This window comes from Lissotriton helveticus, chromosome 9 (assembly GCF_964261635.1).
Source record: "Lissotriton helveticus chromosome 9, aLisHel1.1, whole genome shotgun sequence".
NCBI lineage: Eukaryota > Metazoa > Chordata > Amphibia > Caudata > Salamandridae > Lissotriton > Lissotriton helveticus.
The window spans coordinates 571,324,714-571,341,518 of record NC_136070.1 but is presented as its reverse complement, the minus strand read 5'-3'; the positions used below and the strand labels follow the sequence as shown (position 1 = coordinate 571,341,518).

At 45.7% G+C, this 16,805-nt stretch overlaps 1 protein-coding gene across 1 annotated transcript in view; it reads left to right on the top strand.

The window, feature by feature from the left end:
• The window catches only part of LOC144781589 (protein Daple-like), a 316,346-nt gene that overhangs the window by 174,878 nt on the left and 124,663 nt on the right, over window positions 1–16,805 (top strand). The window contains exon 15 of the mRNA XM_078660504.1: window positions 1,811–2,872. Within this exon, the coding sequence (XP_078516630.1) occupies window positions 1,811–2,872 (1,062 nt within the window). The remainder of the gene's footprint in view (window positions 1–1,810; window positions 2,873–16,805) is intronic.

The following is a 16,805-nucleotide window of genomic DNA, read 5'->3' as shown; positions in this document are numbered from 1 at the left end:
CTTTTGTGAGTGGGTAGGCCTCCTCTCCTAAACCCCTCTCTTACCCTTATTTAACCCTACCGCACTCCTTCCTAATCCCTTCCCCTTTAGTCGTATGTATATCCCATTTTACAGTCACGTCCCTATGTCCCTCCTACATTTATCACTAACATGAATACCTACGTATGTAGAATCTCTGCTGTTGGGGCGAAGAACTCCTTACAGAAAAAGATAGTAGAGGTGGAGACGGAAACTCGTAGTTTGTGAACAGCATTTAGTGATACTTTTGTAGTACTATTGTATTATATAAGACATACTACAAAATTCGGTTTTTTGAATAGACCCTGCAAGCATAATAGTGACATTAATCATTGTATTATTTTTTAAACCCCTTATTACATTTCTTCAAAAAATTAAGGGCCTTATTTATGAAAACTGCTGCATTGCTGCGTGAAAACAGCAATGCGACAGTTTTCACTGCGCCCTCCTTGTGACATGATTGATGCGCCATATTTACTGTATGTTGCATCATGTCGCAAGGAATGACAGATACGTCAGTATTACTGTAGTATCAGTCGGCGCAAAACTGATGCATTGCTTGAGTTGTGACGGAAGCGTGACGCAGTCCAGCAATACGGGGAGGCTATGACTATAGCACTGCGTCAGTCTTACGCCTGCAGTGAGGCAGGCATAAGATATTGACACAATGTATCCTAGAAGTGGCGCACTGAAATCTTATAGATTTCAATGCGCCACTTCTAGAGGCTTTTGGCGGGGAAACGCCCAACCTGCATACATTATACCTGGCACAGGTATAATGTGGTACAGGGGTTTAAAAAGTGACCAATCTGCCTAGATGCGTCACTTTGTAAATAGGGCTCAACATGGCGCATTTTTTTAGGCAACCGATGTGTCACAAAAAGTGACGCACCTGCGGCGCGAAAGTATCACAAGGCCTCATAAATGAAGCCCAAATTGTACATTTTTACTTCATATAATTGACGCATCTTACACAGTTAAAAGATACAGGATATATAGTTAAAATAAACAAGATAAAACATTTAACATAGATAGGTTGACACACTTGTGAAGTTTTCCTGATATGTACATCTCAAGTTTTCCTTAGGACTACGTATCAGCTATGTTCTTTTTCCTGTGATATATTTAAACATTCATGTGTTAAGAGCCTTTCTGTGTTATTTTATGTTTTATAAGGAAAGTGGATTCTGTCCTGTTTGTCCCATCTCTTACTTTAACCTTAACAGGGACAATATGTTTTGCTTTGCACTCTGTTTAAGGTTATTCCTCTGTTATTATTCTTCAGTTATTGTATCCAGGTGGATAGTTTCAAAAATAATTTTCCACTGAGATGTATTTCCTCGCTGTCGAGGTATGGGCTGCTTTCCTGTTTTCATGCTGTATTTTCTGTGACTATTATAGTACATGCCATGAGACTCACTCTACATCTTGCTCATGCAACCAGTAAAACAGTTCCACGTAAGCTACATCAGCTCTCTATAACATTGAAAAACACTCACATGAGAGACAATAATTGAAGTATAACGATTGAGTAACTAACCCATCAAAAAGAGCTCTCAGCAAAAACAAATTGCTGTGTCATACCTAACATAATCGATGAATCCAAAGGAGACACTTTAAATATTTCATGACAATTAAAAAACAAAACAGAAAGGATCCTTACACAAGAACATTAAGATATGCTACAATGACAGAAAGAATAGTATAACTTGTATATTCTTATGAGCTCATCTGTCTGTCTGTTGTCTCCTATTGTTTTACGGGTATTTAAGAATATTGCCTTTTCTTTCAGTCCAAAGAGCTGACACTGCAGAATGAGCACCTGAGCCGAACCTTGGAGTCGCTTCGCCAACGGTCCCAGGTGGGCACTGACATCCGGGTGAGGGACCTTGAAATGGAAAATCAGGTATTACATGATGCCATGGCAGAGAGCAGTGTCCGCACCAGCAAGTTGGAATATGAGAGGACACAGTTGCAGAGAGAAATGGAGGAGCTGAAGGAGAGATCGGCCCAAGCAGAGCAGGCTGAACTGGCTGTCCAGCATCTAGAAAGCCAAACCAAGCTGCTGCAGAAGAAGACCCTTGAGCAGGAGGTGGCTTTCAAAAAAGCAAGCTTTCTGGAGCAAAGAGTTCTCGAGCTTGAGGGGAAGAACACTAGTTTACAGCATACAGTAGAAAATCTGAAACGAGTTGCTAATCAGCTGGAGGTCACAGAAAAGGAGAACATCCAACTTGAAGAAGAGTATCTTCTTCTGCAAAAGATGATGGAGCAGCAAAAGCTGGAAAATGTTTTGTTGAGGCAGCTTGAGGAAGAGAACCAGGAGCTGGAGAAGGAAAGGGAGAGCCTGAAGAGGAGCCTAGAGGTACTCAGGACTGCAGCAAAGAAGGGTGAGCAGAGGGAACTGAGCCTACAGGCTGTCCAAGCCGAGAGCCAGAGGATGCAAAAGCAGCTGGAGAGTAACCGAAGGAAAGCAGAAGAGGCTGAAGCAGAGCTACAGGAAGCAGAGGATGAAATTCAGTGTCTTCGGAAAGGCCTTGAAGAGCAGAAGAACTTTGTTCAGCGCCTGGAGCAGGAGAGGGAGACCCTGGAGTTGCGGCTGACCCAGGCAGAGAAGGACAGAAAGCAACAGGAGAAGGAGAGCCGTCGCCTCAGACAACAAGCTGAGGCCAAAGAGGCAGCTTTGGAGGAGCAAAACGTGAAGCTTACCTCCTTGGAGCAGCAAAACAGGCTTCTAAATGCGGAGGTTGAGCGGCATAAAGAAGGCTGTGCCCAACTCAAGGAGCTCCTGCAGGACAATCGTGAGCTGAAACAACAGGTCTCCTCAGATGGCAAGACTTTGGCTGCCTTACAGGAGGTGAGTCAATGCTTTGGCCAATATTTCATGGTGCATTATCTTTGGCCTGTTCTAAATGTCACTAGATATCTGCTAATATGTCAGGGCACATAACTAAGGGTGGCAAGGTGCATAAACACAGCCATGTTATAGTGGGGAATGATGCTGGAACACTCAGGGTGTTATCTCTCAGGTTCTTCAAGTGATAGATAATGCAAGGAGCATTCAAGCTCTAGGTGAGTGGTAGTAGAGTGCAGAAGCTCCTTCTGTTAGTGGCGTGAAGAGAAATGTGCACAGGTACAGGCTGATAGGGAGTTGTAGGAACAGTGCATGAGCTCTGGTTGCTAGGACGATGTAAAGAATAGGAAAGAAAAAAAAGCTCTTGGGGAATTCTATGGAATAGTACAGGAGAGTTGACTATCAGGAGCTGTAGCCAATTTTGAAGAATTGTTTTCTTTTGAGAACTATGGTCTGAAAAATGATTTTTTTCTTATGTATAAAGTGCTTCATACAGTAATTCATGCTGTGTCTAAGTACTTTAGGTTCTTACTATTACCCAGTGTAATACTATTTGGTACTCAATGTATCTACCTTCAAAGGACACAGGCTGAGTTGGCCTTTGAATGATTGAACTTCTTGACTTCCCAGTCACAACACATGTCAGCATCAACTGCCCACCATCAATGAGGCATCACAGATAGGAGCAGGAAGTTACACCAGTTCTGGGTTAACCAGGGCAGATGGTTCCCTTGTAATCTTCTAGTGCACAATAAATGAACACTTAATGAGTGCAATGTGTACTTATAGCATTGTTTAATCAGCTCAAACATGTTTGTTAGTACAGTGTTACAGAGAAAGGAGTCTCAGTGCTAATTTGAAATAGGAAAAGCCATTCATACTTTGCACTTACTGGTGCTAACTGGTCTGAAAAGGAGATGGGGTCTCACTCTTGAAGTAAACCTTTGACTACAAAAGCCTGAACATTTGACTCCTATGCTCATTTACATCTAATTTGATGTAAATATACATATTTGTGCACCACGTTTACACTCTGCTTTTTAAAATAAATTTTCAGATTACTCCATCATTCAAGATGGGCTAAAAAATCATTGCTATAATTATTTACACCATGAAGTTAGAAAATAATAAAACACTTTCCACTCCTCTAGATCAATGTAACGCATTCATTTATTTAACCGTAAAAGGCAACTGAACTACACAGGATGAGGAATGAACATTATATACACAATTCTCTCATATTACGTGTAAATTAGCTCTAAGCTTTATACAAATTTATAGTTGCAAAGAATCTTTTGTTACAAGGTTTGGATGTAATTTGAATGGAGTTGGTTACAATAGTACTGTTAACATATAACCTACCTCACAAAATCAGATCATTTTGCTTTGATTATTAGTAAATTCCCATGTTGACTTTAGTTTGTACTTTGATGTCTATGCACTAGAACTCTTTAAGGGAGCTGTTTTTCATCAAAGCCTCTCCTCCCTCCTTTCTGTGATAGGACTGAGAATTTTAGGTATCTTCTCTTAGTTATCTTCTACACATCACAATCATATTTTCTGACAGTCCTACCTCACATTCCTTTGCACCAAGCAGGGAAATGATGTGCTAATCTTCAGAATCCTGCCATTTCACCTGAGGCATATCATTTTTTAAACTCTCTGTATTGAGGTTTTTTACACAGCTTATCGCGGTTACATTTGCACAGGCTACATAATAGTTACAACTTTGGTAGTCAGTGATTCCGGTTACATATTCTACTCCACAACAGGCAGCGCAGTACAGGTAGCGTGTCAAGGTGGTGTGGCATTGTAATGGCCCCTTGCAGGGACTTGTGATGGTGCCCACTGACCATGTGGAGCAGGGCTTGGCTTGTGGCGTTTGGGACTCAGCAAACACAACAAGATGATGGAAGAAGTGCTGAAACTTTTCAACAACCAAAGGAAGCCCATTAGCAACTCGAATAAACATGTACACAAACATGAATACACCACTGCCCTATACACAACATGCAGTCCATGAAGTAATTGCATCAAAACCATCACCATGAGTTTATTGTTTGAATTGTGTTTTGTTTGTCACAATGGGATTGTACATTAGTCATAGTTTAGAATGGGGTTTATTTTAAGTATGGTGCCATGATACATTCATTTATCACTGTGCATTTTTTTTATTTTTGTAAACATAAAATGTTTGTTTAAAGTGAGCACGCATTTAGTGGTGAAGTGGGTAGCACTTTGACTTGGTGATGGTGTTGATGCAATTACTACATGGACTGCATATAATGTATAAGTCAATGGTGCATTTATGTTTGTGCAGATGTTTATTCCAGTTGCTAATGGGGTTCTTTTATACTACAGCCACCCCTGACGAAGGGCTTTGTGCCCAAAATGCATGGGTGAATGAATGACTCTACAAATATCCAGGTTGTAAAGGTAACTCTAACATGTTGCAGGAAAAGGCCTGGAAGGCATGTCTTCAGCATTAAATGAATGGAATCATGCTGCCTCCCTGTGAACTTTGTAGCATTTGGGAATAAAATGGATCACTTTGGATTACTTCGTGAAAAATTGGATTCATTGGTTAATTCTTGATGGCTTATGCCTATATAGAAGTACAACTTCAATCTGGTGGCTTTTAAGGATGCCAACAATTTTTCTTACCCAAAATTCCCTGCCAAGGTGAAAAATTGGTTAAAAAATGATTTTCTTACATATCTGTGGCAGAGAATTACATAATGCCTGGGAACAGCAAAAGCCCCATCACCCAAGGTTTCCACACGTCTGCTCAAAAAATCCTCACCACTGTATGGGTGGGCCTATTGTAATTGACAGGAACCGTACAAATTGGTGACCATGTGAAGTCAGTATAGTCTAAATGTATTCTTCACAGGTTCTCATTTTTGGGTTTTCCTGCCCCATGCAATAGGCCCACAGACACAAATGGCCTACTGTTTTTAAAAATAGTTAGTCTGGGAACATTGGATGGTAGGGCTTGTATGATTTCTCAGAAGTTATTGAAATATGTGTCACATAAAAGTGAAGAAAATTAGTTTTTTCTGTACCCATACTTTGAAATTTGTGGGGAATTCTGTATGATACAGATTCTTAGAATGTATGCAAGAGACATCGCTGTGGATTTCCCATCTCATGTACATTTCAGGAATGTCTAGGTGTGATAGAATTCCCTGAGTTCAAACCAACATTCTGCCCAATTACTGCAGAATTCCCTTATGGACTCTCCCTTATCAAAAGCATTGCTTAGTGTAAAGAGTGTAGATCCCTGTTCAAGCCTATGGAAAACCCATCCATGTGTTTAATCCCACATATTTTTCAATTTAGTTTTGGGTTGATATCTACAACCAAAACACAAATAACCTAAACTAGCTTTTCACTTGCAGCTGCTTTCCAGATTTCCAAAATGCATCCATATGTCGTGTAACAAAGTTTGGGGTAAAGTCTTGGCAGGAATGTGTTCTTGTGTGAGGGCGAGCGGAGGAAATGACCATGTTTTAGAAAAAATGCCAACAATCGGACAAACTTCATGTTCAACGCAATCTCCTGGCCAACAAATCGGGGTGTGGGAGATGTTCCACCCGATAATAGAAGCCTAAAGAGGTTACATTTAAACAATATTTGGTTGTGTTATGTTTCCATACAGCCCAGGATGACAACTGTGACCAAAAGACAGGTACCCTGAGTGAACAGTTTCCTAGCTATCGTAACAGAAAGTTTTAAATTCTATTAATAACACAGAGGCAAGGATTAGGCTGTTCTTTCTTTATTTACTTTAGCACCAGCAGCCATTAACACTACACAATGCAACTATAAAACAACATTTCCCAGGATTCAACAGGAAATAACAGAAAAACATTCCATCCTACAGGCAGCATGCCCCTCAAGACCCTGCACCACCGCTCTATCCTCCTCTTTCTTTGTGCACAAACATCCCCATCATCCGAAATTCACCTATGTTTCGTTGAGCCTGTCCCTGACATACAAGGCACAGCATAAGTCCTCACTTGGAGAAAGAGGAATTGATAATGAACATAATAAGTCTATCAAAAAATATGTCCAGTTATGTTTGATATAACATGACTGTCTCCATAAACCACAATGTATGTATACTCTAACATTGACATGGCTCAAAACGGTGTGTATCACTTACAACGCAACTTTTACGTCGTAATGCTGTTACAACGCAGCTATTACAACGCAGGATCCATTACATCGGATGCCATTACAACGCATGGCATTACATAGCAGATGGTATTACAACGCATACCATTACATCGTAAGTATTGGTAAGTATATAATTTTTATTTATTTTATTTAATATTATATAATTGATTTAATTATTATTAATTATAAATAAAAATAAATAAAAATATTTATTTATGTTTTTAAATATTATAAATTAAATTTATTAATTTAAGTAATTTTTTAAATAAGTATGAGTATAGGAGTATATGTTTTGGGGTACTGAGGTATATGTTTTGGGGTGTTTGGGTATTTTTAGGTTTTAGGGCAGGGTTTGGGTTTTGGGGTACAGGGGTGTTTTTAGGTTTTAGGGTTTTGGGGTACAGGGGTGTTTTTAGGTTTCAGGGTAGGGTTTGGGTTTTGGGGTACAAGGGTGTTTTTAGGTTTCAGGGTAGGGTTTGGGTTTTGGGGTACAGGGGTGTTTTTAGGTGTCAGGGTAGGGTTTGGGTTTTGGGGTACAGGGGTGTTTTTAGGTTTCAGGGTTTGGGTTTTGGGGTACAAGGGTGTTTTTAGGTTTCAGGGTAGGGTTTGGGTTTTGGGGTACAGGGGTGTTTTTAGGTTTCAGGGTAGGGTTTGGGTTTTGGGGTACAGGGGTGTTTTAGGTTTCAGGGTAGGGTTTGGGTTTTGGGGTACAGGGGTGTTTTTAGGTTTCAGGGTAGGGTTTGGGTTTTGGGATACAGGGGTGTTTTTAGGTTTCAGGGTAGGGTTTGGGTTTTGGGGTACAGGGGTGTTTTTAGGTTTCAGGGTAGGGTTTGGGTTTTGGGGTACAGGGGTGTTTTTAGGTTTCAGGGTAGGGTTTGGGTTTTGGGGTACAAGGGTGTTTTTAGGTTTCAGGGTAGGGTTTGGGTTTTGGGGTACAGGGGTGTTTTTAGGTTTCAGGGTAGGGTTTGGGTTTTGGGGTACAAGGGTGTTTTTAGGTTTCAGGGTAGGGTTTGGGTTTTGGGGTACAAGGGTGTTTTTAGGTTAAATTAAATTAATTATATTATATTAATTACATTTCTTAATTAAAATAATTAAATTAAATACATTATTTTAAATAATTTAATTTAATTACAATCAAAAAAATATTTAAATTAAATTAATTTAATTATATTAATTAAATAAAATTAATTACAATTTTTATTAAAATTAATTTAAATAAATAGATTTAAATTTATTAAATAAAATTAATTACTATTTTAAAATGTATTTTAATTAAATTAATTAAATTAAATTAATTAAATTAACTTAATTACATTTTTTTTAAAAAGGTATACTTACCTATACTTACGATGTAATGCTATGCGTTGTAATAGCATCTGCTATGTAATGCCATGCGTTGTAATGGCATCCGATGTAATGGATCCTGCGTTGTAAAAAATCCGATGTAACGGAATGCGTTGTTATAAACAGCGTTGTAGTGACACCAATCCCTCAAAACACATGAGATGATACTTAACTCTAATGAAGGGAGGCTAGTGCGTCACCCTGTTGCGCTAAATAGGGTAGGACTAATCCTCGCCTCCGTGTCCTTAATAGAATTTAAACATTTTGTTACGATAGCTAGGGCATTTTTTATTCTATGGTAGAACCCGGAGACGAGGATTTGGCTAGTTTAATGCTTGTCCACCACCAAAGACACCATATTAGGAAAAGGCTTGAAGTAAAACCTCTAAAACATAGACTCTGAAGACCAATGTGCCACATTGAGGATATCATCTAAAAGTGATCCAAAGGAGTATGTTTTGTAGGCCATGGCCCCTCAAACTGAATGAGCTCTAAACTTGGAAATATAAATGCCAACTTCCTGCATGGCTCATCTAAAGCACCTGACAATAGGGGGAGAAACTACCGCTCTATGCAGTTTGGTAAGGACAATGAGCAGTTCCTCATGTTGACAGAGGTCCGATGTCATAGATTCATAGGCCTTAATTGACTTTACTTCACACAACTTTGGAACCGGTAGAAAAATGGGGTATGACACAATCCTAGAATTACATTTGGTTCTCCTGGAAACATGAAAAGTCACTCTATCCCAAGTAAATACTCTACCTGTAAGGTCCAGAACCTGTACATCAAACACTCTGCGGCATGACACCTAGCAAAGCAAGGTAGCTAGTGTCACTGACAGTTGTTTCTGCGATATGTATTTATTTACAGGCCATGATTTAAAAAGACGTAAGACCTTATTGATGTCCCATAATGTAGAACACTTGGGCCCAGGAGCAAAGGATAACTGAATACCCCGGAGAAACTTTCATAACAAGGAATGCTCACATACTGGACGGCCGCCCATGGGCCCACGACCCACTGAAATAGCTTATCTAAAAGTATTGATGGACCTGTAAGCTAAACCCTCAGAAGCTAAAGAGGCTAGGAAATTCAGAATGTGGACAATGTCAGACCCCACGGATCCACTTGCCATTGGTGGCCCCAATCCAACCATCTAGACCAGGCTGCTTAGTTCACTATATCTCTTATTGTGCTATCCGCCGAAGACTTGGAGAGAAAGGTTGCAACTTCTTGTGAAATCCCTGTGACCGTCCAACGTTCCCGGTAATCCACCAAGCCATGAGGCAAAGTGACCCTGCATGGACCAGGGGGTGTGGATTCCCCAGGGGATCATAGAGAAGATCCAGAAAAAGGGGTAGAGGGATTGGAAAATCCCAAAAAAGTTACATCAGACCTGGAAGCCATATCTGAGACCTCCAATTCGGGGAGATCACAATAAGGTCTGCCTGCTTCCTCCGAATCTGGAAGGACAGTCTCATGATCATTGAGAATGGGGGAAATGCATATCCGCTCTCCTTGCTCCAATCCTGGAGAAAGTCATCAGTCTCTACCGCATTCGCGTCCAGGCGCTAACTGCAATGCCAATCCAATTAATGGTCTAGGTGTGAAGCAAACCGGTCCATAGTAAAAGGACCCCACTGTGACTGAAGAGCCTGAAACACATGGGGATTGAGATTCCATAGACTGGCGTCCTGCCAATGCCAGGAGTGCCAATCTGCCACCTAATTGGATGTCCCTGGAAGGTGTTCCGCCAAGACCGAGATGTGTTTCTCTGGACAGTAATTCCACATGGCTCGGTCCAGGTCTGAAAGGGCTTTGGATCTCATTCCCCCGTGGTTGATGTACCGGACTGCCGCTACATTGACCATTTCTAGAAGGACAGAACACTGAACCTTGTCGTTGGCCCAACATTTCACTGCAAAGGAACCTGTCATCAATTCTAAGCAATTGATATGACCATTTTCCTCTGGTGGAAGATTCCCCACACCGCGCCCCCCAACCCGAGGAGCTTGCACCCGTCTCTATTACGAGGTTGGGTTGGGAACCGAATATAACTCACCCTTTCTACACTTCCATGTGGGTGATCCGCCATTGTAACTCCTCCTTTGCCTCTTCGGAGAGAGGAACCGATTGGGAATAAGTGAGACCCCGCCGTAGGCTGGAAATCTTGAGATGTTGTAACTCCGATAATGGAGAGGACACGAAAATCCGGCGTGTGTTGATGAGGACAGTAACCCCACTATGTGGGCAATCTGTCGAAGGAAACTACCTGCTTGGCCATGGTTTGCTTTAATTCATGTCTGATCTTCACAAGTTTCCGCGAAGGGATACATAGGGTGGTCTTCACCAAATCCACTAAAAATCCCAGGAATTGAATCGAACGAATAGGGGTCAGGGAAGATTTCCGCTCATTGATCACGAACCCCATGGATTCTAAGAGACTGACAGTCATCTGTAGGTGAAGGGACAGACGGGCCGGACACTGGTCCATAATCAGAATGTCATTCAGGTGTATTATCAATCGGAGACCTCAAGACTGTTAGTGTTCTACCACCGGTCTCAACTCCTTGGTGAAGGACCAAGGAGCTAACGATAAGCCAAAAAGAAGGATATCGAACTCGAAAACCTGGGAGTTTCATTGGAACTGCAGAAAACGCCTGTGAGGTGGAAAGATGGGGATCGTGAAGTAGGCATCCTTCAGATCCAAGCAAACCATACAGTTGTTGGGTTGCAATAAATCCCTGAGAAGATGGATGCCCTCCATCTTGAAGTGGTGGTAAACCAGCCACTCGTTGAATTTCTTCAAATTGATGATGGGTCTTTAGCCTCCGTTAGCCTTCTCCACTAAGAAAAGGCTGCTGAAGAACCCCCGATGGTGTAAGGACGTGAGTACAATGGCACCATTCACTAAGAGTTGAACGATCTCCAGTTCCACCAAGGTCGCTTGACTGTGGGAAAAAAACAGGGGTATAGGTTTGCATAGATGGTGGGAGGCCCAATATAATTCTATATGGAAGCCCTGTATGGTCGGAAGAACCCACATATCCAATGTGAGGTTTTCCCACCAGTGAAAGAATTCTGCCAATCTCCCTCCAAGTTTTGCTCCTTCGGGAGAACTTACTCTCACCTGTAGTGTTGTTATAGGGCCCATTGCCCCTGGAAGCTCCACCGGAACACCACTGTCAGGGGTTCCAGAGTGCCCCCTAGCACGACCAGCGCTGACAAAAACACAAGGGCAGAAAATGTGTTTAATCGAGGACAGAACCTTCTAAAGCTAATTGAAAGTATTCACAAATGTTCCTAGTTTGTGACTAAAGGGCTCACCAAAGAGGTTCCCTTCGGCAGTGGGGCCTTCCTTGTAGGTAGCTAATTCCTCCAACTTCGGGTCAATCTTTATTAAAAGAGACCTGCAGCTCTCCGTTGATAGGGCGCGATTAACATTCCCCAGGACAATCAGCACACGTTGCGCCCAACCTGTGAGAGCCTTGGGAGAGATTAGGGTGCCTGAAGTCCTGGCATCTTCAGTTCTGTAGTAAGGGATCTCTGTGTATAGTCATAATCTAGTGAATAGTCCCGCCCATGTGCGTGGACCCCGGAGCAATCAAAAATAATCTCTTAAGGTGTCGTAAAATGCAGAACTGCGCAGACACTTAAGAGAGAATTAAAGACAGATAATGCAGCCTATATCCACAGGCTACACTGTCCAGTACTTCAACTAGAAATTCCACCAAAAATCCACAAACAGCAAAGCCTGTCCAGATTTCCCTTGCTTTAACAGCAACAACCCTCTGGAATGATAGAGAGAAAGACCTGGACAGACAAGCCCCATAGGCTGCCATTATGTGGCTCAAAACAGGATACTGTGCCTTTAAGAGAACCTTCCAGAACTTCACAGTATCCCAGAATGCACTGCAGGTCCCTTTTACTTTCAGTTCTTTTTTCTGGCTCCTGCTAGCAGGACCCTGGAGCATTGAGCTCTCCCTTTTGGGATTTATTTTTGTGATTTCTCACTTTTTCAAGTGTTTTTTGGTACTTTGTTCAAAGTACTTTGGTTAATTCTTCTTTGGTGTGCTTTTGGGGCAGTCTTTTTGTCGAATATGCCTGCATTATTTGACAAATGCCCGGAGTGTTCCAGGAAGAAGGCCAAGACTGACCCACATGAAGTGTGTATCCTCTGCCTTCCTTCCTCTCATAACCCTGATGAGTGTGAGATCTGCCAGGGATTCACAACCAGGACCCTGAGAGACAGAAAGAAGATCAGGCTCCAAGGCATGGAGGAGAGAAGACTGCAAGCACGAGGTGGGTCTGGAGGGGCTTCATCTGCCCATGCTGAGGCCTCTGGGGGGCTCCCCAGAGGCAGGAAGTCCAGCAAGCGTCCCCATTCTCCGTCGGCGTCGATTGCACCAACTACGGCGTCGAGAGGGATGACTACAGTCTGTTCCCCGTCTCCCCAGGGCTCTGGGTCGAAGCGGCATCGACGTTCGACGTCGAGGGTGCTGAACAGACAGCCGTCGACGTCACCGGTGACGGTTTCGTCGTCATCCTCGTCGGCGTCGAGGACTCGACGTCGACGGGTGGCCCGGCGTCGGCGCTCGCCGTCGTGGCGACACCGCCGTTCGCCGTCGGCAAAAAGTAGAAGAACGTTATCGAGGGGATCCTCGGCGTCGAGGGGGCGATCGCCGTCGAGGCGCAAGAGATCGCCGTCGAGGCACAAGAGATCGCCGTCGAGGAAGAGGTCGCCGTCGAGGCACAGGAAGCCGTCGAGGCGAAGTCGATCGACGTCGAGGCGATGCAGATCGCCGTCGAGGCGGAAGCGTTCGCCGTCGAGGGACAGGCGTTCGCCGTCGAGGAAGCGCAGTTCGACGTCGAGAGGCCGACGCTCGCCGTCGGGTCACGTTCTTCGACGCAGGAACGGCGCAGAAGGCGTTTGGGCGCCAGGAGTCAGTCTGACAGGCGTGTAGTGCCTAGGAGAGACTCTCCCACATCCCAGCCTGATAAGGAGGGTGGGCCACCGGGCTCGGTGTACTCCCTTGTTTATACCCCTCCTAAGCCGGGGACAGTGACGCCTCCTCCTCCGCCTCCTTTGCCGAGAGGGCTTCCTCCGCGGGTCCCTACTCTGCCACCTCTACCACCTCGGCCTCAACCTCAGCTGCCGGTTGACAAGCCTCCACCGCTTCCTCCGAGGTCGGTTTCCCTGCCCAGGTACCCGACTCCTCCGAAGGGGACCCCTCGGCCGAGGGGACCACTCAAGCCACAGTCTCCTGTCCCGGTGGAACCGGCAGGACGACCAAGGCCACGGAAGTCGCGATCCCGCTCCGGACGGAGAGGGAGGTCACGCAGTCGTCACAGATCCTCGACGAGGTCCAGACGGCGCCACAGGAGGCGCAGATCACGGTCCCACACGGGCTCTTCCAGGACGAGGTCCTACTCCCCGACCTTGTCAGACTCCCCGGGGACTAGGGTGTCTCCCGTGGATGACATCAGCACGTTCCAGGATGTTCTCCTGAAGGGGTGCGGCGAAATTAGGAATCACGGTGACGGCTCCCACACCTACGACGTCCGTGATCTTTGAGACACTTCACAAGAAACATTTGTCTCGCCCTCTGCTGCCGCTCGTGCCAGGCTTGGTAGAGCCAGCGGAGGAGCTGTTCCTTACGCCTGCAGTAACGAGAGCTGCTCCATCCCGTCTGCTGAAGAAATATAGGGCTCCGGATTCCGACCCAGCTTTTTTAAGGTCTGACCCGGTTCCGGATTCCGTTATAGTGACGGCAGCCAGAAAACAACATTCTACCTCTCCGTCTTCTACCGTGCCTCCGGATAAGGAGAGCCGATGGATCGACTCTAATGGCAGAAAGGCTTGTGGGACCGCAGCAACGGCCATGAAGACCGCTAGCGATACGGCTCTGCTGGGACGGTACGATCGTTCCCTGTGGGAATCTCTCCAGCAGTTCACGGAACTCCTGCCACGGGACAAGAGGGAGGATTTCCTAGAGATCCTAAAGGAAGGAATTCTGGTTTCGAACCAGGTTATTAGCGCGGCTGCGGATGGTTCCCTGTTGGCGGCCCATGGTTACTGTCATGGGATCAACCAGCGAAGCCATGCTTGGCTCAGGCTCACATCACTCAAGCCGGAGGCCCAGCAGCGAGTGGCTAATCTGCCCTTCTCGGGGGAGACCCTGTTCGGGAAACATGCAGATGATGAGATGGCCCGCATGAAGGCGGAGGCAGAGACTCTGACGGCTGTGGGTTTGGAGAAGCCCAAAGAAAAGAAAGCCTACCGCCCGTTCCAGAGACGGTTCGGAGCGCAGGGCCGAGGGCGAGGACAGGCTTCGGGACTGCAGCAGCAACAACAGCAGCAGTTCCGGAGGCCCTTCCAGAAGCGCCAGAAGGGTAGAGGAGGTCAACAGTCCTCTACAGTGAACAACGGCGCGGCCGGGTCTCGACCCTGAGCTGTTACTTCCCCTTCATCCGTTACCCGCTCCGGTGGGGGGAAGCGTCCAATTTTTTTTGGCAGAGTGGAGAAAAATTACTCAGGACAAGTGGGTGCTGAATATTGTTTGCAATGGATACAGTCTTCGGTTCACCGGCCCGCCTCCATCGATCCCTCCAGTCAGCTCGCAGTTTCAGCTGCGCGAGCTTCAGGCGGAGGCCGATATCCTGTTGAGGAAAAAGGCGATAGAAGTCGTACCTCTGTCTCAAAGAGGAAGAGGTCTGTACTCCCGGTTCTTTCTGGTCCGCAAGAAGGACAAGAACGAGTTCAGGCCCATTCTGGATTTGCGACAAGCAAACAAGTGGATTCGCAGAGAAAAGTTTCGCATGCTGTCGTTGCATCAGATTTATCCTCAGCTGCAACAGGGAGACTGGCTGTGTGCCATAGATCTACAGGATGCATACTTCCATGTGCCCATTGCACACAAACACAGGAAGTTCCTGCGATTCCAAGTCGGCGCCAATCATTATCAGTACACAGTACTGCCATTCGGATTGAAGTCTGCGCCCAGGACATTCTCGAAGTGCATGGCAGTGGTAGCCGCACACCTACGGAAGAACAGGGTGTTTGTCTACCCGTACCTGGACGATTGGTTGATCAAGGCCTCCTCCTTCTCGGAAGCTCAAGCGCACTTCCGGAAGACGTACGTTCTCTTGAACAGGCTGGGGTTGCACATCAACATGTCCAAGTCTGTCCCGACTCCGGTCCAGTGCATACAGTACTTGGGAGCCTCCATCAATACGCTGTCAGCAAGCGTGTCTCCTTCGGAGGAGAGACGGTTATCACTCCTTCGGAAGGCTCAGGCTCTTATGACCGCTCCATCTACAACAGTGAGGACGGTGTCTTCTCTACTGTGGTCGATGGCCTCTTGTATCTTCCTCACGCCACATGCTCGGCTGCACATGAGACCATTGCAGGAGTGCTTGGAGGATCAGTGGGATCAGAGGAAAGGATCTTGGGACAACAAGATACGACTGTCTCTGCATGCTCTTCAGTCTCTGAAGTGGTGGTGTTCAGCGGAGAATCTCCTGAGAGGGGTTCCCTTCCACAAGGACATTCCCACACAGACTATTGTGACGGATGCGTCTCTCCACGGCTGGGGGCGCATTCCGGAGACCTACAGATTCAAGGGACGTGGTCCCAGATGGAGTCCACGTACCACATCAATTTCCTGGAACTCAGAGCTGTTCACTTGGCACTGAAGGCCTTTCTTCCGTCCTTCCGGACCAACTCGTTGCTTGTTCAGACAGACAATACGACCACGATGTATTACCTCAACAAGCAGGGGGGGTCGAGATCGCGCACTCTGTCGCAGGAGGCGCAGGCGATCTGGCACTGGCTTCTGGCCAGAGGACTGACGATAACGGCCACCCATCTACCAGGTGTGCAGAATGTTCAGGCAGACGCACTGAGCAGACTGATCCAGGAAAACCACGAATGGGTCATAAATGACGAAGTACTAGGAGAAGTCTTCGCAAGGTGGGGGACTCCAGACGTAGATCTGTTCGCCACCGCCGAAAACAGCAAATGCCGAGACTTCGCCTCCAGGTACTACCAACCAGGGACGCTGGGGAATGCGCTATGGATCAACTGGTCGAACAGCTTTCTGTACGCTTTTCCACCCATTCCCCTGATTCCGGCGGTGCTCATCAAACTGTCCCAGTCCACGGCACGGATGATCCTGATTGCCCCGGAATGGCCCAGACAGTGGTGGTTCACGGACCTGCTTCACCGGTCTCTCCTTCCTCACATACGGCTGCCGTGCAAGCCGGACCTTCTCACGAAGTTCGGGGGCAGATGTTGCACCCCAACCTCTCGTCTTTGAGTTTGGCGGCATGGCTCCTGAGATAGTGCAATATGGCCATCTGAATCTACCAGAAGATTGCATGGACATACTGAAGGAGGCTAAGCGAC